Source organism: Chroicocephalus ridibundus, chromosome 9, assembly GCF_963924245.1.
Source record: "Chroicocephalus ridibundus chromosome 9, bChrRid1.1, whole genome shotgun sequence".
In the NCBI taxonomy this organism is placed as follows: domain Eukaryota; kingdom Metazoa; phylum Chordata; class Aves; order Charadriiformes; family Laridae; genus Chroicocephalus; species Chroicocephalus ridibundus.
In genome coordinates this window covers 28,537,997-28,557,925 of record NC_086292.1, presented here as the reverse complement: position 1 = coordinate 28,557,925, position 19,929 = coordinate 28,537,997, and the positions used below count along the sequence as shown (strand labels likewise).

At 59.3% G+C, this 19,929-nt stretch overlaps 1 protein-coding gene across 3 annotated transcripts in view; it reads right to left on the bottom strand.

Moving 5' to 3' along the window:
* Positions 1–126: 126 nt before the first annotated feature.
* The window catches only part of SHF (Src homology 2 domain containing F), a 29,353-nt gene continuing 9,550 nt past the window's right edge, over positions 127–19,929 (bottom strand). For 2 of the 3 annotated variants that reach the window (XM_063345971.1, XM_063345974.1), the window contains exons 3-7: positions 18,803–19,021; positions 17,072–17,209; positions 13,947–14,118; positions 13,475–13,594; positions 127–9,666 (exon numbers count right to left, since the gene is read on the bottom strand). In XM_063345971.1, coding sequence (XP_063202041.1) covers positions 9,480–9,666; positions 13,475–13,594; positions 13,947–14,118; positions 17,072–17,209; positions 18,803–19,021 — 836 coding nt within the window. In that variant the 3' untranslated portion in view covers positions 127–9,479. The remainder of the gene's footprint in view (positions 9,667–13,474; positions 13,595–13,946; positions 14,119–17,071; positions 17,210–18,802; positions 19,022–19,929) is intronic. The other variant, XM_063345972.1, reaches the window with a different exon arrangement.

Genomic DNA, 19,929 nt, shown 5'->3' with positions numbered 1-19,929 from the left:
GCTGTCCTCCTTATTGCCGTGGCCATCCAAGTGACCTCCTTGTGCGACCACCCAGTGTCCCCCAACTGATTTGGATCCTGTATCGTGGGGACAACTCAGGATGCTGTTTTTAACATCCTGTCACAGAATCACAGAATGGTCGGGTTGGTAGGGACCTCTGGAGATCATCCAGCGCCACAACCCCCTGCCAGAGCAGGGTGACCCAGAGCAGGTGGCACAGGAACGCATCCAGGTGGGTTTGGAACGTCTCCAGAGCTGGAGACTCCACCACCTCTCTGGGCAGCCTCTGACAGGGCTCTGCCACCCTCAAAGGAAAGAAGTTTTTCCTCATGTTGAGATGGAATTTCCCGTGTTCCAGTTTGTGCCCGTTGCCCCTTGTCCTGTCCCCGGGCACCGCTGAGAAGAGTCTGGCCCCATCCTCTTGCCCCCTGCCCTTTAGCTCTTGCTGAGCGTTGATGAGATCCCCTCTCAGCCTGCTCTTCTCCAGCTGAACAGCCCCAGGGCTCTCAGCCTTTCCTCAGTACACAGATGCTCCAGCCCCTCAGCATCTCCGCAGCCTCTGCTGGACTCTCTCCAGCAGTTCCCTGTCCTTCTGGATCTGGGGAGCCCAGAGCTGGACCCAGTGCTCCAGATGTGGCCTCCCCAGGGCAGAGCAGAAGGGAAGGATGACCTCCCTCCACCTGCTGGCCACACTCTTCTTGATGCCCCTCAGGAGACCATTTGTCTTGGCCACAAGGGCACATTGCTGGGCAGTGGCAGGGAAGGGGGCTAACGAGAGGCGATGGCAGTGCTTTGGGCCGCGGGCAGCGCAGTGAATCCGGGTGCGGAGAACCAGCCGGAGCTGCACACAGACACTCGCCGCGGTCACCTCCCCGGCTGCCCGCCCTGGACAGGCTGCAGCATCTCCAATGCGCTTTGGCTCCCGAGCCAGCAGAGAGCATCTGGCATCGCGTGGGGAAGAAAATTGGAAATGTGGGTCTCGCTTTGCACTGTGGCGAGGAGACGTCAAGCTGAGATTGAAATTCCTCTATCTAAATGGAAATGAGCAGCGCCTCCGCCATCAGGGAGGGCAGGCAGAGACCACAGACACCCCCGCCGCACTGCTGAACGGACCGCAGAGCCGGGGGGGCTGTGATGCCAGAATGTCCTCCCTCCCACCACGAGAGACCCCTTTCTCCTCCCTGCGTCGTGCTGTGGGAGAATGACACTCCCACCTGAGCGACCTGTGAGCGTGGCAAAATCGTCACCTACCGCAGGGCCACCCACTCCCGCGTCCCGGCGGGCGTTTGGCCTGGCCAGCAGATAGACATTTACTGCAGCTGCCACGATGGGAATGAGATGTAGGATGATAAAAGAAGGCTCTGGCTGCTAATGGCCCCGAGCGGGACCAGCCCAGCAGGGACAATTATCGCTGCGCTGATAACAGGAGCAGCTGCTGCCAGCAGGAATTGCCATGCAGGGTGCCTGCGGGGCTGGCAGAGCCAGAGACACAGAGCCCGGGGTCGCCCCCGGTGATGGACCTTTCAGAGGGACCCTCAGCCGAGCAGGGCAGCGTGGGGTCTGCGGTGCAGAGGGGACCAGGCGACGTCCCCACACTTGCTCTCCTGCCTGCTCTGGTATGCGCTGGGCTGCTGCCTTTGGGACCGGCTGGAAGTCCAACGCAAGGACGAGAGCCCTCGCCGTGAGGGTGATGAACTCTCCAGCCCTTTCTGGTCCCACCTGGACCTCTCACCCTAGCCTGTGGCATCTGGGAGCGCAGCTACAAGTCACAGCAGAAGGGGGCAAGATGCTTTTTAGCTCAGCCCCTCTCTGGAAAAGAGGAAAACCAGGAGTCTCAGCCTGTAGCTCCTCCTTCCCATCCCCAGCCAGCTCCAGCTGGTCACCAGCATCACAAACAGGGCTGGAGAGCTTCCCAGGGTGAGGGATAGGAGATCCTGCCTTTCCCCGGTCACCAGCATCACAAACAGGGCTGGAGAGCTTCCCAGGGCGAGGGATGGGAGATCCTGCCTTTCCCTGGTCACCAGCATCACAAGCAGGGCTGGAGAGCTTCCCAGGGTGAGGGATGGGAGACTCTGCCTCTCCCCTGCCTGGTGCACAGACCGCCCTAGGCCATGGCTGTGGGTCATGCCTGGATGGGCACATTCTGCAACATTGATCGAGTGACAACACCCTCCTCTGGACCTCATGGCCCCTTCTGCCCTCTGATGCAGATTCTGGGATCTCCGATATCCCAGTTTTCCCTCTCCCAAGCCAACAGGACAGCAGAGGAAGTCACTGTGATCCCACGAACATCCCCTGAGAAGACTGTAGGTACTGGAGCGGCAGCCTGGGCAGCACCTGGGACTCTGGCTTAGATGGCATCCGGCAGACGCTGGGTCTCGCTGCCCACCACAGACACCCTCTATTGCCTCTGGCAGGACTTGGACACCGAGTCACCCCCCAGCCTATGGTTCCCAGAGCAGGACATGAGCCAGGACGGCGCAGGATGGCGGTGCCGAGCCGCATCTCAGCCCTTGCAAGAGGCGGTTACAAGCCAGGCAGAGGAGGCTCGGACAGCCTGCGTGTGCGGAAGGAAAAGGGAACTCGGTGCAGCACAGACCCTGCAGTCTTCACCATGAATTCCCAACCAGGGGCTCCTCAGATGTCGGGAGGTGATGCTGGTGCTGGGCACACCTGCAGATGGCACAGCTGCAGTGCCCGCCCAGGCGCCACAAAGGCACATGCGTGGGGAAGCAGCTGAGGCACGGGCAATAAATTAGGATGTCGTGAGCACAAGGGAGGCCATGCTATGCCGCCCGGAGCACCCATCCGCTGTGCAGGCAGTGAATCCAAGAGCGCCGCACGCCCAGGGGGTGAATCAGGCAGAGTGTTCCCCTCGGAGAGGGCAGTGGGGTGCGCGGGCAGTGACTCCAGGTGACCTAGAGAGGGGCAAAGAGATGCAAGAGCCTTCCCTGCAAATCAGGACACGCATGGCCAGGGCGAGCGCGCCAAGTGCAGGCACTAAGCCCAGACGTGCCGTGAATTTGCAGAGAGGTACGCCGTAACGCCCGTGGTAAATCAGGCCGCGCCGGTGCCTGCGTGGGGAGGCTGTGGCGCCGCGAGCGGGCGGTAAATCACGGCGCGCTCGCACAGGCGCAGCAGGGCGGCCCCCCCAACAGCAGCAGCGAGGGAGGACACGCGTGTGCAGAGCCCCCGTCGGCCCCATGCAGGCACCGAGCAGGACTTGCCGCGCGCTGCCGTTGAACAGGGGAAAAAATTCAGCACGCATCCGTTTATCCTGGAAATGAAGAGAAAGACTTGTAGCTGCGCGGGTCACAGGGCTGAGGGTGATGTGAAGGATGGGGAATGCCTGAGGCAGGACCGCTGGGTGAGGACACGCTTTGAATGCGCGAGGTGAGGGTCAACCAGGAGGCGCAGCGTGAGATCGGGGAGGAAAGGAGCAAGGTCACCTCCCTGTGAGGGAAGAAGCAGATTGAGGGTAACCTGGATAAGACTCAAATAGCAAACAAACGCAGCAGATGCGCCTCCCGCATCCAGAAAAAGGGATGGAAACATTTCTAGACTTCCATACCCTTCTCAGGCTTGTTTTTTTTTTTTTTTGAAGGAAACCCAGATTCAAGAGAGGAAGGCAAATGGGGGCAGAATTTATCACAGATACATTGTCTCTGTGTAACTTAAATGATTTTTCTTTGACAATTAGCATAGACAAGGTGATGCAGCACATTTAGGCTGGTTAGATTTAAGGATGAAGTTTCATTTACCACCCAATAGGAACCAGTTTCCGATGCTGGAAGTCATGGGTACGGACACAGCAGCAGAGGGAGCAGCTAATGAAGTAAATGATGGGTTGTATTAAACAGGGCGTTTCTGAGCAAAGAGATGCTTCTGGCACTGTTCCTCCACCCCAGTCTTGGGCTGACCCCACGAACGTTTGAGTGCACCCTCAGCCAGTTTGCCGACGGCACCAAGCTGTGTGGCACGCCCAACACACTGGGGGGACGGGATGCCATCCAGAGGGATCTGGAGAGGCGGGAGAGTGGGCCCATGTGAACCTCATGAAGTTCAACCAGGCCAAGTGCAAGGTCCTCCACTTGGGTCACCGCAATCCCAGGTACAAATAAAGGTTGGGCAGTGAATGGCTTGGGAGCAGCCCTGAGGAGAAGGACTTGGGGATGTTGGTGGACGAGAAGCTCAACATGAGCTGGTAACGTGCGCTGGCAGCCCAGAACCCCCCCGCAGCCTGGGCTGCATCCCCAGCAGCGTGGGCAGCAGGGCGAGGGGGGGATTCTGCCCCTCTGCTCCACTCTGTGAGACCCCCCTGCAGTGCTGCCCCCAGCCCTGGGGCCTCAGCACAGGAAGGACATGGAGCTGTTGGAACAGGTCCAGCAGAGGGACATGAAGATGATCCGAGGGCTGGAGCCCCTCTGCTGTGAGGAGAGGATGAGAGAGTTGCAGGGGGTTCAGCCTGGAGAAGAGAAGGCTCCAGGGAGACCTTCCAGCCCCTTCCAGTCCCTAAAGGGGCTCCAGGGAAGCTGGGGAGGGACTCTGGATCAGGGAGGGGAGCCATGGGATGAGGAGGAACTGTTTTAAACAGAAAGAGGGGAGATTTAGCTGAGACGTGAGGAAGAACTTGTTTGCTGTGAGGGTGGTGAGCCCCTGGCCCAGGTTGCCCAGAGAAGCTGTGGGTGCCCCATCCCTGGAGGTGTTCAAGGGCAGGTTGGATGGGGCTTGGAGCAACCTGGTGTAGTTGGAGATGTCCCTGGATGGGCTTTAAGGTCCCTTCTAACCCAAATCATTCTACGATTCTATAACGTTATCAGCGAGCAGTGCAGGGCAGACAGTGTGGAGTCATCATGGCTGGGATGCGTTTTTGGGAGGGCCACAGCTGCATCACCAGCGAGGCTCCAGGAAGATCTCACCCGCAAGATCTGCCCAAGCATGCTGTTTTGGAGGCATGCCTCCAAAATTGTGCAAGAAAAAGCAGAGAACTGCACACACGTGTAGACTGGAAATTAGGTGGCGGCATCGAAGCACGGATGTTTTGGGACAATTGCCAAACCGGGTACCAGGAGCAAGGAACTGGTTTGAGACGATGCTGGGGAAGCGTGACGAAGGGACTGAGTAAGGGTGGTCTCCGAGTTAGGAGCAGAAACTCGCCTCTGGTGTCAAATATGTTGGTCTTTACGCGAAGATGTGAAAGGAGGCATTCAGCTGGGCCATATGCGTTCCACATGCGTGTGTGCGCTGCGGATGTGCTCCACTGCACATTGTGCTGGTCGCCTGCAGGGATCAGGAACAAATTTCTCTCCTTTGCTATAAACTTTGGCAGCCGAGCTGTCGGGTTATTTGATCCTTCTGCAGACTGCCGTGGTTGGGGACAGAACACAGGGCACTGTGTTTCCTGAGATATTCAAGCAATTTTAGGCACCACTGCTAGGGTTTGGGTTTTAAACTAATCACTAGGCTTGGCCTTAAGGGGACTTCTCCAGGCCAGAGGGGCAGGGAGGGGACACGGATGATGGAGCACACCCGGCACACTACTGCCCACCCACAAGGACCAGTGTCCCACAAGTTCCTGGCAATGCTCTTCAGCCCACGAGGTCTTCAGGAACCCTGATGGCTTGTGCTGGGGGGATGACGGTAGCCTTGAGGCTAACCCCGAGAGTTCATTCCCAGCAGGTGGGAGGCATTAGGGATGTGACAGAGTTTCGGAAAACACAGCCCAGCTTCCAAGGAGGGCACGGTCAAAGTCTGCCCCGAATCAGCCTTTTGCCTCTCTTGGCTGCCTTCCTCCTGCAAGACTCCCCAGATTTTGGCCAGTGCAGCCCTGTGCCGGAGCCAGCACAGGGCTCGGGGCCGTGGCAGCTCAGCTCCGACCGCTGAGCGAGAGCCTGTTCCCAGCAGCACTAATCCAATTACCAAACAAACTCCCTCCCTTCATTACCGGGGCCTGCAGCATGCTAAAGCAGCTCGGCGATTATGGGGGGCTTAGCAAGGGACCAGAGATCAGGTGATGAATGACAGAGCTGTTTCACTTGCAGGGAGGAGGGACAGAGAACAGGGGCAGCCAGGAGGATGCAGGGGATTGCCGGGACAAGCGGATTGGGAATTGCTACAGGCAAAGGTCGCCGGTCAGCCTTCATGCTCCCAATGGGGTTAACCTCAAAGCCACATCGGGTTGCTCAAGCCCTTCTCCGTCCTGGGGATTAGCGTCCCCAAGAATGGGGATCCCTGTCACCTCGCTAGTCCTGTCACATGGCTGACCCCCTCGCTTACGTCCAAACAACGCTCCCTTCAGTCACGGGACAGCAAAAGGCAGCGCTAAAATACCATCACAAGAGACACAATCCAAATTTCCTGGGGAGCTCCTGCTCAGCTCCCACCGCAAACAGAGGATGCAATACACCAGCCAGACCCAGAGCCATGTACTTTCTGTGGGAACCCCGAAATGAGACCTCCCCAGGTCCAAACAGGTCCCAGGACCTGCTTGGATCTGCCCCGTTTGAGATCACGTCCATCTCCTAACCCGATGTCAAGCTGTGGGCTGGCTCTGCGTCCTGCACCCTGCTCCCACATCTTTCTTGTTGGACCTCCTCCACCACTGGAGGGCCCACATGGAGCTGGAGGCTCTGCTGGGCTGGAATTGCCCACAGGCTGCGGTGAATTTGGAGCCCTCTTCATCCCTGGTGTCCAAGTCCCTCCTGGTAACACTATGAAGAGGGGAAGAAAACCTAGTGGGCTTAGGGCACTTCTGCTTCTCTCCAAAATGAAGCCCTCTTGACTTCAGTCAATGCTAACAGAGCAGGAGGGTGGAGTAGAGACCTCCTGAGGTCCCTTCCAACCCAAGTTACCATACGAGTGTAGCAAGCAGGTCAAAGGAAGTGGTTATTTCCCTTTATTTGGCATTGGTGAGACCCCATCTGGATACTGTGCCCAGTTTTGGACCCCAAGTACAAGGAAAAAGTCCTGCAGAGGGTCCCTAGGATGGTCAGGGCTGCAGAACGTGATGTGCAAGGAGACGCCTGAGGAGCTGGGCTGCTTTAGCTTGGAGATGAGAGGCCTGAGAAGGGATGTAAATGCCACAGGGAGGCCTGACAGCTGCGTAGCTGAAGCACTCGGACACCAAGCCCAGCTCCAGACTGGTCTGTGACTGTTCCCAGGACGCTGGTGCCATGCACACAGGTCTCACACCCCTCAGCAGGGATGTCCCTCAGATGGAGCCAGGGATGGGGCAGGATCTCACCCTAAGGCTGCGAGCTCACCGGTGGAGCCAGCACTGGCTGCCAGGCAGCTTCCTCCCCACCACAGTTTCTCAAGGAAAAAAAACCAACACAAAACCCTCCCCACAACACGATACATGAGGAGGCTTCTCCTGCGCCTTTGTTCCCTGGCTGCATGGACCTGAGAAGAACATCTGCAGCCACAGAGAAGGCAGAGTATCCCCGGGGATGAGCTCCGCGCCTGGAGCCGTCAGGGCACAGCAGAGCTGCTAAAGGGCCCTTGAAACCTTTCAAATGCGGCGAGGGCAACCCAAGAGCACCCCGGCAGATTTCCGCATCGACAGGCCCTGCTGTGGCACCGCTGGGAGAAAATCCCGCCAGCCGGAGTCGTCTCTGTCCCTGCCGCCGGACAAGATGCCTGCCTGGGATGGGGAGAGGCAGCCGGGGAGCCACCAGCAGCCAAGCGGGGCTGTAAGGAGACACCGTGCGCTCGAGGAGCTCCAACTGCTGCCTTTTAAGGAGCGGCAGAGGCCGAGGCGTCCTGGAACAAACCCGCGTAGTTTCTGCAGGCTCCCGGCCGCGGTGTGCGCTCGGGGACCACGCTGGACGTGCCTGAGGGTCCCCGCAGCAGCTCAGAGCTGTGACGGGCAGCCGGGAGAGTGATCCCCCAGCTAGGGATGGAGCCTGGAAAACCTCAGAGGGTAGAGCAGGGTTCCTGCCGTGGCTGCAGCGCTCACCCATGCCAGGTCCCCCCCGTGCCAAGTCCCCCCCATGCCATCCATCACCTCCATTCCCCCCCAGAAAACCTGCAGGACCAGCTCCTTCCTGAGAGGAGGCAGCAGGGAGGAAGATGCTTTTTCACAAAGCCTTCCTCCACCACCGCCACCATGTCCCACCAGTGTCCCAAGGGCTCTGCTCCACTCATCCAAAAAGGTTTTGCTGGTCCAGCAGCGAATTTGGGGCTGCCATCCCCCCTCTGCTGAACAGAGCGGGGCCACCGGGAGCAGAGGGGAAGGGGAACGCACCGCAGAGCAGGAACAGCGAGACTGAGCTTCGGCCGAAGCACAAGGCAGAGGAAACGCACGTGCCGTGGGTGCGGGAGCAAGCAACACCAGGAAGAAGGTTAAACGGCAAGGTATGCGTTAAATCATTAAACGCTACAGAGCACCAGACGTAGCTTCAGCCAAACACAGAGCAGGAGCAAGCTGGCCCAAAGACAAGGTGTCAGGAAGACAAAGAACAGGACTGGAGCCACTAAAATACCCAGAGGACGAGGAGATCTGTGAAATTCAGGGATTTTGCCTAAGACTTGTGAGGGGTGAAGGAAAACAGGGAGGCAGAAGATCACAAAGAGCAACCCCTTCTACAGGGGATAACAGCCAAGTCCAAAACCAGCTCATCGCTGCCTGCGAGGGATCCCAAAGACACGGCGAGGACGCGACCACTGGCAGCCCTTGTCCCCTGTGTCTGGGACGAGTGAGCCAGCTGGACTGCTCCAGGCACACGGGTCCCGCAAGAGTGAAGGAAAAATCGACGTGCTTAGAGCTTTTGTGTAATAAAATCCCCTTCCCCGCCATTTTGCCACACGGAACCCCCCAGCGGAGGTGGTGGGATGCGGGGGCGCGGCGCCCACAGAGCAGGAGGCCACCATGCACCGCTTTATTAGGCAGCGGTGCTGCGCGTGCGGCCGAGACCCGTCACTATTTACATTTGGCAAAGGACGGCAGCGAGCACCGAGCACCCCTGCGGGGTTGTGGGGGGGGGCCACCGCTGGCCTGGCCCTGTGTGCCTCGCTAGCCCCAGGGAGGCCCCGGCTCGCCCCCACCAGTGGGCACAGCCGTTCGGTCTCAGCGGGCAGAGCCGGGCACCCTCTGGGAGGCACCTCAGGCCTGTTGGCGGACGGTTTCTCCCCCCTTTTCCCGCACATCGCCTCCCCCCAGGCCTCTCCCAGGCCCCAGCTCCAGTCCTTGTGTCCTGAGCTCTGCCCGGAGGCAGGCGAGGGCAGCGGGCAGCCGGCCAGCCCCGCTCAGCTCCTCGGGCAGGGGGTCCCCCCGGCGCCGTCCCCCCGCCAACCCCCCCCCTCAAGGGAGCGGGATGAGGGGTCCAGCTGCAGCGATCCCCAGCAGCGCCGGCCGTGCCCAGCCAGCCGCTTGCTGGCTGCCGGTCCGGAGCCCGTCCTTGTCACGGCGGCGCTCGGCCCCGCGGAGGGGCCGGTTCGGGGTGCGCCCGGCCTCGAGCCCGGCTTGTGGTGGGCGAGGGCTATAGGGTGCGGATAGCCACCGGGTAAAGCAAGGACATGTGCTCAGCCCCCTTGATGGGCAGCTTGCGGCTGGCGTAGTGGTGAATGATCTCCGGCACGCTGTCGAAGGGCGGGCTGTGCTGACCCAGCACGTACTTGTTCTCTTGGGTCCGGGACAGTTTCATGTGCATGAAGCCCTGGCTGCTCCTGCAAGGAGAGACGGAGGCAGCGTTAGGGGGTGCAGCCGGCCTCCCCTCGGCTCCTGCCCCCCGCCCTAGACCCGTTGCCTGCCCCCACAGCTGGGGGGAGGCCACTGGCTCCTGTCCCCAGCCACGGCCCTGCCCACACCATCCCGCTCCTGCCCAACCCCAGGCAAAGCCCACAGCCCAGGGGAGGGACATGGCTGGCCACGCTGCACCGTGTCCCCCTGCGGGAGGCACGGCCACGCAGTGGGGTGGTGTGGGGGTCCATCTGGGGATGAGGATGTTGCCCACGGCTGGGGGGGCGAGGGCACAGCCCGGGCAGGAGCAGAGGGGACTCTCACACGTGGCAGAGCCCCTTTTTGCAAGCACGAGGAGGACTTCAGCTCACACATCCCCAGCCTCTCCCTAGCAGAGCAGGATTTTCTCCCTCGGCTCGCAAGCCCGCTCCCCCCGCCCTCCGCGCGCCAGCACTGCGGGCTCCATAAAAGCCGCTCAGCGTAGCGAGGCCATTTCCCGGCACAGCACGGGCACCGAGCCACGCGAGGCTGCGCAGGCAGATCCTGCCACGAGCGCTGATTCCAAGTGACGGGCTAATGGCCCTGTTGCTATTAATTTGCGTCTCCGAGGAGAGCCACAGCCTGTCTGCAGCGTCTGGAATGCACATTACGGCAAAATATTGATGACTTAAAAGCAGACAGGACCTCATCAGCAATGCCGAGCTGCTTCCAGCGCCGCACAGGCCAGTCCCATCCCCCCGGCTGGAGACAGTGCCCATAATGGACAGCCCGGCAGCATTAGCAGAATGGGTCTGCAATCCATTTAGCGTCCAGAGGCAAGGAACCGGCTGCCCCGGGGGAGAAGACAGACAGGGGCCGAGAAAAAGCGATAGCTGGCCGCATCCCGTGTGGCAGGGGCGCAGGGGAGAGCTGCGGGGGCTGCGCCCTGCATGGCAGCTCGGGAAGGTGCACGGGTTTGTCGTGCGCACACGCACACACACAGCACACAGTCCCACCGCTAACACGCACAGTGCCCAGGGGTGCTGCCCTCGGCGCTGCACCCTCTCCGCAGCCGGAGCCGGCCCTTGCCCAGTGCTGGCAGGGGAGGGATGCTCAGGATAACCCCACTGCAGCATCAGTGCCGGTCCAGAGCTGCCGCATGGGTCCAGGGAGAGATGATGCTGGTTGTGTTTTGCTGGTTGTGTTTTGCCCAAATCACTTCACGGGTCTTTGTCACACAAGCTCAGGGACATGACGGAGAGATCAGACCCCCAGAGAGATGGCTGAGGGAGCAGGCTGCAAACCCGACAGCCTCACAGCCAGCAGCAGGGACAGGACAAGGGGCAGGTGTTGCTCCTGCTGAGCACCTCACGGGGATGAGGAAGGACCCAAACCTTTGCAGCATGGCCTCAGCCATTCTGAGGGATGTGTGAGCTGGGACAGACTCATTCACAGAGCGTTCGAGGCAACAACATCCCTGGAAACATTCCAGGCCAGGCTGGATGGGGCTCTGAGCAACCTGATCTAGTTGAAGATAACAGAATCATAGAATGGGCTGGGTTAGAAAGGATCTTAAAAATAACCTAGTTCAAACCCCCCTGCCCTGGGCAGGGACGCCTCCCATTAAACCAGGTTGCTCAAAGCCTCACCCACAAGTTGGGGCATCCACAACTTCCCTGGGCAACCTGTTCCAGTGCCTCACCACCCTCGCAGTAAAGAATTTCTTCCTAATATCTAACCTAAGATGTCCCTGCCCATGTCAGGGGGGTTGGACTAGATGGCCTTTAAAGCTCCTTCCTAACCCAAACTATTCTGTGATTCTATGACACTACAACTCTGCCCACCACAAGCAACATGGGGCTGCCGAGCCTGGACCACGCTGTCCCGGCAGGGTTAAATCCTTCTGGCTACCTGACACGCTATGGGTACAGCCACTCCTGCTGCTCTCTCTTGTGCGTATTTTCCTTTAAAGCAGCACAAAAGGGCTTTAGGTCAGCATCAGAGCTCTCTTTCAGACCATCTCCTCTGCTGCACCTCCTTCTTCAAGGGAAAAAAAAAAAAAAAAAAAAAAAGAAAGAGTTCAAGAAAAAAAAAAAAAAAAAGAGAGATGCAGACAGCCAGCTTACAGCTATATAAAAGGCATCCCAGGGGATTTTCCTTGAAAAGGCCCTACAGAGAAAGGCAACAGAGTTAAAATCACACTCCCGAGGCTGTGGGCTCTGCAAGAGAGGCACGGAGGACAGGCAATGCCCAAGCAGCTCCGGGATGGGCTGCAGCCTCCGCTGGGGAGGTGGCATGCTGCTGAAGGCCACGTCCCAGCCCCACATGCTGTCTGAGAAGAGGATTAGGCCATTTTTGCTACGAGGCTAAGGGCAGGTGGCAAGTAAGGAAAAAAAAAATGCAAAGAAATGGGTGACTGGCTTGTAGCAAGGTGATGGGAAGGGACACCCGTGGTGGCGAGGGGAAGAAGCCCCATCCGCAGCCCCACCGCCACCTCCCAGGCTTTCCGACACACGTGCTGGCTAATGCCACCCACGAGGTGACGGCTGAGAGGACCTCTCGCAGCCTCGAATGCGGCTCACTGACCAGCAGCAGCTACTGCTTGAAAAAATATAGAGAAAATTAAACCATCAGTAAAAACTCTGAGAAAAAAAAAAAAAAAAAAAAAGGCAATGAAGGGGGTTTTCCAGAAAGGCTTGCTGTCTGAGCTAAAAGCTACATGCGCAGCAGGAAGAAATACTTCCAGCTAAAGATCTGTCCTGGCTTGGTGGTCAAGCCAGAAAAAAAAGTGTAAAAAAAACAGAGAGAGAGATGGAGCAATCTAATTCACAACTGTGTCCCTGGAAAAGAAACGGGAGAGGTTGAAACCACCCGGGAGCAACGCAGGTACAGAGAGCACTGGGGAAACTTAGAGTGTATGGAGAAAAGCGCGGGGATATCTGGTGCGTTGTTGGACACAGATGACTGAAGTGCTCAATAAATACTTTTTTCACATCTGCCAGGATCAGGGCTAACGTACTTTCCCGGCAGGAGGGCAAGAAGGTATTTGCTAATCCATCATCACCTTCAGGACAGTAACAGCTTCGATTTTGTGGGTTCAGGCTGTCCCAAGAGTCCCGAAAGAGCCGGATGAGGAGCTATGGGCAGCTTCTCCCCGGCAGGACATGCGCGATGATGCTTTGTGCAGTTTTGTCACTAAGGGAATCTGGAAAACTTGGGGACGGTGCAAAGATCCCCCCAAAAAAAACCCCAAGCAGAAACCAAGCTGTGCTGTGGGGATGAGGTTTCCCCACTGGGAAACCAAAGCAGCCCTCTCTACAGCACGGCTGAGCAAGGGCTTCTACCGTTACATGGGCTGGGGAGGCTGGGATGGGTACCCACGTTTCCATCAACAACTGGATCATGATGAAACTAAGCTACAAAAAAAAAAAAGGGGGGGGGGGGGGCGAAACAAGAAGCCAGAGCTGGAAGCTGTAACCAGACACATTCAAGTGAGCAACGAGGCACATCATTTTATCCATCTGAGGGATGACTAGCGCTGCCAAGGGAGGAGCGGTGTGCCTCCGCATCTCTGAGCCTCCGCACCTCCGAGCCTCCCCGAGTGATGCTTTTGCCAGACACCAAACCAGAAGCCTGTGCCACACCGCAGGGAAGCACGGACCTCACGTTCCAGCCATTTCTGACCACCCCAGGATCTTCTCAAGAGTCACCCCACAGGCAGGGGCACACGTCCGCATGGGGCGCCCGCTCGCGAGGGGTCACCCGCGGCACTGCTGCAGGCGCAGCCACCCCCCAGCCCCTGCCGGCCTCACTCACTTCAAGGAGAGGGAGAAGTCGTTCTTGCTGGTCTCGCTGTTGCGCACCAAGTAGCTGGCCTCCTTGCACAGCCTCAGCAGCGTCTCGGCGTCCGTCCGGCTGATGGCCCCATGGTACCAGCTGGAGGGGGGAGAAGGACCGGCTGTGCCAGGCGGAGAGTGGACACCCCCGGCGGGGGGGACCCCTGCCTCGAGGCAGCAGCAATGCCAGCGCCCCCCACACCTCCCTGGGGACAGCAGCCACCTTCGGGGAGAGGGACACAGGTGGCACGGCTGGGGCTGGGGGGACAAGGTGCAGGGCTTCCGCCGGGCAGCGCGGGGGGTGCAGAGGGCACGCGGGGACACCGCCACTGCGAGACGGGTGGTGGGGACAAGCAGGCAGAAACGGGGGGCCAGAGAAAAAGGGAAGGAGCAGCTCTGCCCCAGGGCTCCTTGTGGTGCGGGCACGGGGATGCGGGGGCAGCGGGACTCACCACTGGCTCTCCAAGGGCAGGGCAGGGTCAATCCTCTCCCCAAGGAAGGGGCCAGGCTCGGCCATCAGTGTCTTCGTGCTCTTGAGGCTGCTGGAGCCATGCCTGAGGGCAGCCCTGGCCTTCTCCTCCCTGCAGGGCGAGGTGCGGCCGTACCCCAGCCCCTCCGACGGACCTGCGGGACAGACATGCCTTGCAGCCGGTGGCAGGGGCAGGCTGGGCCCTCGGCTTTACCCCGCTGCGCAGGGAGCCACAGCCGCATCACACCATGCTGGGTCCCCTGGCGCTGCCCCCTCCTCCTGCCCTAAGCATCCTGGGGTGCTGCTCACTGCGGTGCCCCAGGACAGACGAGGTCGGGTCCCCACCACGCCAGGGCCGGGGTCCTCGCTGCTCCCAAGCCCCTGGAAATAATTCTCCAGGGGGGTTTCAAAAAGCTCCGAGAGGTTTTGCTAACGCAACCAGAGGTTCAGAGGTCGCGGCACAGAGTTAAGTGAGAAGCAGTAAGGAGAGGCTCTCCAGTCTTGGAAAAAATAAAAATAAAAATTAAATTAATAAATTTAGAAAAATAGATGGAGCTGAAGGGAGCAGTCAGTCAGCATGGACACATTTCTGCTGGCACAAGTAAACCTCCCGGGGTGGAAAAAAAAATAATTCCCTGCGAGGAGCCCCCGAGGCAGCTCCTGCCCGGCACCAGCCCAGCCACGGTCCCTGCACACCACCACACCATCGGAGCGCGGCGCCCGCTGCGTGCCGCCCGGCGAGCAGCAGGGGATCAACCCCCTCCGTGCCCCGGGGACCCGGCCTCCCGCCGACTGTTATTTCCGTGCGGGATGATTTCAGCGTTAACAATATTGTTTCTCCCTCCTCCAGAGAGTTCGTTATTGCTGCCCTGAAACACTAGCCCCCCTCGCGCAAATTACTTATCGATCGGGCAGAGCTGCCGGGAGGCGAGGCTGCCGGGGGCTGATGCGGCGGAGGCACGGTTGCCCTGGAGGTGGCCAAGACCGGGTCCCAGGAGGGGTGGGATGTCCCGAGCCGGGCAGCCTCCCGCTGCCACGCTCCCCCACTGCTGCAGCCAAAAGCAGGGTGACGCTGAGGCAAGAAATACCCAGAGAGGGACATTTTTCTCCCTAGCAGGGAATCCTCTACGGCAGCTGTTTTGAGGGACACCTTGTCTGGCCGCCCCGCATGGGTGAGCGGGTCTCCAGCCCCTCCCCCGGCACCCAGGAGAGAGGAAGGCAGCCAGAAGGAAGCCCAGCCAAAACCCTCTGCAGCTTAGCGCGGCTTAACCCCCCCCCGCCCCGAGAAGGAGCGCGGGAAGGAGATGCCCGATGCTAAGGCTCGACAAGCCCTGCCTCTGCAGCTTTGCACCGGCCAGGCTCGCCCTCGTACGTAACACCCAGGCTTCCATTTCAACTCATCGCCTTAAAAAAAAAAAAAAAAAAAAAAATTAGGGCGATCATTAAAAAGCCAGACAATCAAAACACCGAGGTGTTTGCTGGCGGCACAAAGTCATGCTGTTAGAGGCTCAGAAGAAACGCATTGCACCTGTCGGAGAGAGGCAGAGGCATGTGCATGATTAAACAGGATATTAAAAACAAGCCCCTAGGAGTAAGGAGACATCCTTCAAGGAGTTCCAGTCACCCCCAGACAGGGGAAGTGGAAAATAAGACAAAACTCTGGCAAGATGAACTTAATACAACAAAGCAAGTCAGGGGAAAAAAAGAGACTCTGTGTTGCTAAAACCAGGAAAAATGACAAACTGATGTGTTCATCAGGAGCAGGATGCATGTCAGAGCGACTGCGGAGATAATAAATGATGGGGGAAGAGAAAAGGCTGCACAGCAAAGAAATTCATTTTTCTTGACACCTGCATTCCTCATAGGAAGAGGATCAGGAAGTTTCCCCCTGCCAAGACCTTTCTTCCTGGGGACAGATCTCACCCGCAGCATCCCAGCCGTTTTGGGGCAGACCCCGAGGCTCCGGGTTGTCGCTTCGAGGGGCAGCAAAACCAGCTGCACGATCAAACCCACCCAGGAGGCAGCCGGAGCCACCCTGCCGTTCTTTCTTTAGGAGGCTCTGCAGGGACCTGGGTGACTGCAGATAAGGAAATCGGGCATCTGCAGCTGGCACGTCGCGGCGTCCACCAGGAGCAGCGTCAGCGACGCACGGGGGCACGACACCGGTTGGCAGAGAAAGAGTCACGTCTCGCGGATCCGTCCCCATCCTCCTCAAGAGCGGCGGCCCAACCCCGAAAGCCTGTGTAGCTTTCAATGAACCTCCCCCCAACTCATGCTCTTGGCAAAACCCTAACCCACCGCAGCGTTAAGAGCAAGGTCCTTCAAATGTTAATAACGGGTTAAAAGAGAAGCAGCAATATTTGGCTTTCATAAGCGAGACCGCCAGCAGAGCCCAAGGGGGATTTACATGGGGGCTCTGCCGCTCGGCACACACAAAAAGAGCTTCACAACAAGGCAAACCTGAGATGACAAAGCGTGCCTGGGAGATTTCGCTGTTCAGGATAGCAAATACGAGAGCGAAGAACCCAGGGGGACCTCCTGCCACTGAGCAGCAAGGTAATAAAACAGCAGAGGCAACGGAGCAGCGCTAAATGACAAAGCGAGGCACAGGTGGAAAAAACCAACTCCAACTTCAGCAGCAGGGTCTGAATTAGCTGCTACCACACCTGAGAGGGACCTGGGTATTAAGAGCCACAAGAAAACATCAGCTGAATGCTCAGAGCAGTTGTCGAGAACACCATAAAAACAGCCATCAAACCTGGGGAATTTGGAGGCAAAGAGGAGAGAACAAAAGAGAAGGTAATAACTCTGCCACCGAACAATCCCCTGGTGCAGCCTGGCTGCCGCGTGCACAGGAGCAGTGTGGAGCTGCAGAAGATGCAAAGAGGCAAGGACAAACGCCTGGTGTCCGGCACAGGACATGGGCGCGAGCCAGGAGGAGCGGGGGAAAGGCGGAGGAGGAGGAGGGTGGGTGTCTGGCAGCGCCCGCGGGGTCCGGGCAAGCTCCGAGGTGCCGCAGCATCTGGGTGCCAGTGGGGCAGCAAGGCAGGGTCACGGTGAGCACCGGCCGCAGCCCCCCCAGGCACCCCGCTGTCACGCGAGACCCACCGTTGGCGTCTTCGTAGCTGGGCTGGCCGTGCTGTGGAGGGACGGAGGCACCGGCCTCACTGTCCGGGGGGCTTTCACGGCTGTCGAGCTGTCCCACCGGCGGTGGCCATGGCAGGTCTTTAATGACCTTGATTTCAACTGGATGGGGTGGGGTAGGGGGGTGGGAAAGAGAGAGAGAAAGAGAAAGAAAGAAAGAAAGGGCTTAGAAAAAACCGTCAGCAACACCAAGCCCACAGAGAAGGAGAGCAGTTGTGGGGGGAAAGACCTGAGGACTACACTCCTGGGAGCCCTGCACCAGCTCGGCCATCTCATCCCCTCCCCAGCACCGAGCAGAGACAGGCCTGATGTGGGGCATGTTCCTGATGGAGAGACCCTGCTCCTCCATCAGCTTTCCCAGCCAACCCTCTCTGTGGTGGGGGGCAGCCTGCGATCACCCCTGCCCCACATGCACATCCGTCCAGGGGACCTTGGCTGAGCACCCCCATCTGTCCTGCCCATGGATCCGTCTTGCCCCGGGCACTTCCACGTTCCCCTGCCAGGTGCCAGCAGGCTGCTGCCTTGTGCTGGTACCCGCTGCCCATCAGCAGGGGTCTCGCGGGCCCCCCAAAGGCAGAAAGGGCCAGCAGAGAGAACCCGGCGTTGCAGGAGAGGAGAAACGCCCTGCGAACCACAGCAGGACCTGCTCTCTGGCTCTGGGAGAAAGCAGGCGGCAGGTCCTCATGTGGCCCAGGGCACGGCAACCTGACCCCCTGAGGGCTTGGAGCAAGCCCAGGGTGGCCACCTGCATCCACACGCGAGCTGGACCCGCGACGGCGCCCCTTTCTCCCAGGGACACCAAGCAAGGCGGCTCATCCGCCGGGATCCGGAGCACAGACACCTCAGCACAAACGCTGCCTGGCAGCACACCGCACCTTGTGACGGAGCCCGACAAGCCGAACCCTCAGCATGGTGTGGCCACCGGCACCAGCCCCGTACCCAGCCGAGTCCCAGTGGCACGAGTGCGACCCCAGGCACCAGTAGACGTCACGGCGTCGAGCCCAGCACACACATCTCCAGCTCGTGGAGCCCAAACCCACAAGGTGAAGCGCTCCAAAGCCCAAACCCTCACACCCCCCTCTCTGCTGGCATCCCGGCACAGCACTGACGGCCGCCAGCTCCAGTGCAGACGCACGCTGCTGCGATTAAAATGCATCCTAGATAAGAGCGTGGCAATTAGCCAGCGCCGACGGAGGAGCCAGCACTAATGCACAGCATGGATTTCCTCATTACCAAACACAAACACAATCGATCCCGCAGCACAGATAAATAGGTCAGGGGGCTGGACCATTGCCTGGCCGAAGGCTCCCGGGCGAGCACCCGGCTCTCGCCCTGCCCTGAGGAAGGAGGGATCTGCTTGAGCCCCGACAACTGCAGTTCAGGGGTGGAGGGGGTCAATGTGCACCGGAGGCCGCGATGAGTTAGAGGGGGATAGAGGCAAGGAGAGAGGGGCACCGGACAGGCTGCCAGGGTGGCTCTGTCCACCTCTCCACCCAGCCTGGCTCCCTGCTGAAGAGGAACGGTCCCTGCAAGTGCACGAGCGCTCCCCGAGCCAGGGAAACGCAGAGGCCAGCACTACGACCCCAACAGATGAAGGAATCCCAAAGAGCCACCTCCCCCTCTTTGCAAAACACAACGCAGCGTCGGTCGCTTTACACCTGCTATTCATCCTTTATGACTGCTCACATCACTCACCTGCAAAGGCTTTGGAGATCCGCTCCTTCTTCCACTCCCAGGGCTGGTCGTATTCCTCTGGCGGCCGCTCGTCGTCCTCGGGCAGCCGGGACTCCCTGGGCCTGGGGCACGCCAGGCGGTCGCCATCCACGTCCAGCCCTCCCAGCACGGGCTCGTAGGGAGTGTCGTAGAGGTGCAGCGGCCGGGCGGGAGCCTCCCGTAAGCCCTTCTGGCGGATCTCTAGCAGGAGAAGAGGGAAAAGACCGTGAGCTTTTTGCCCAACGCAGCCCAGCCACGGTCCCCAAAGCCCTGCTCGATGAAAAGGCTCAATTTCACCCAAGGGTGATGTGGGGTAGGGAGAAGCAGGGATGGAGGAGACCCCTTAAACCTCCAGCAAGCACCTGCCAGAAGTTAGGGAGCTGCTGGGCAGCCGGGCCCTGGGCAGCTCCCAGCACCAGGACGCCTTCTCTTCCCACGGTTCAACACCGTGGTAGCCCTGCAAAATGGGGTCCATGGAGACAGAGCATCCCAGAGCCTGATTCCCAAGGGGCAGCAAGACTGAGTTTCTTCCCTGGATGCCCAGCATGGCTGGTTTAACAAAATGCCCTTCCCTCCAGCAAAACAAAAGTCTCTCCTGCAAACCCAAGCAGCCTCTTCACCACTTTCTAATATTTCCAAGAAATGCAACGGCCTCCTCCAAAAAACCGTGTGAGCTTTCCAGAAACCACTCGCTCCAGAAAAACCCCAGGACTGCGAAGCAGAGCCAGAGCCTGGAACGCGCAAGCCGGCATGGCGACCCCGCGTGCACCGCAGCAGTGAGAGCGATGCCTTCGGGAGGCATCCCAGCCATCCTCCTCCTGCCTCCCAGCCATCAGCAAGCCCACCAGGGACCCCGCTGCTGCGGCAGACAATGGCACACTCTGGCCCGGCCCTAACCGAATTAAATAGCTCCCACATCCATCTTAGTTTTATGCCAGACGCACGGAATGTCAGGTCTCTCCTGGCTCAGCCTGGCGGGCAGGCACCATGGTCCCAGGGGACAGATGGCGCCGCAGGCAGAGATATCAAGGTGCCTTTACCGCTCAGGTGGCCTTGGCGAGTGCTGTGGCTACCACCAGCCCATCACAGACGGCGAAAGCCATGAAAAT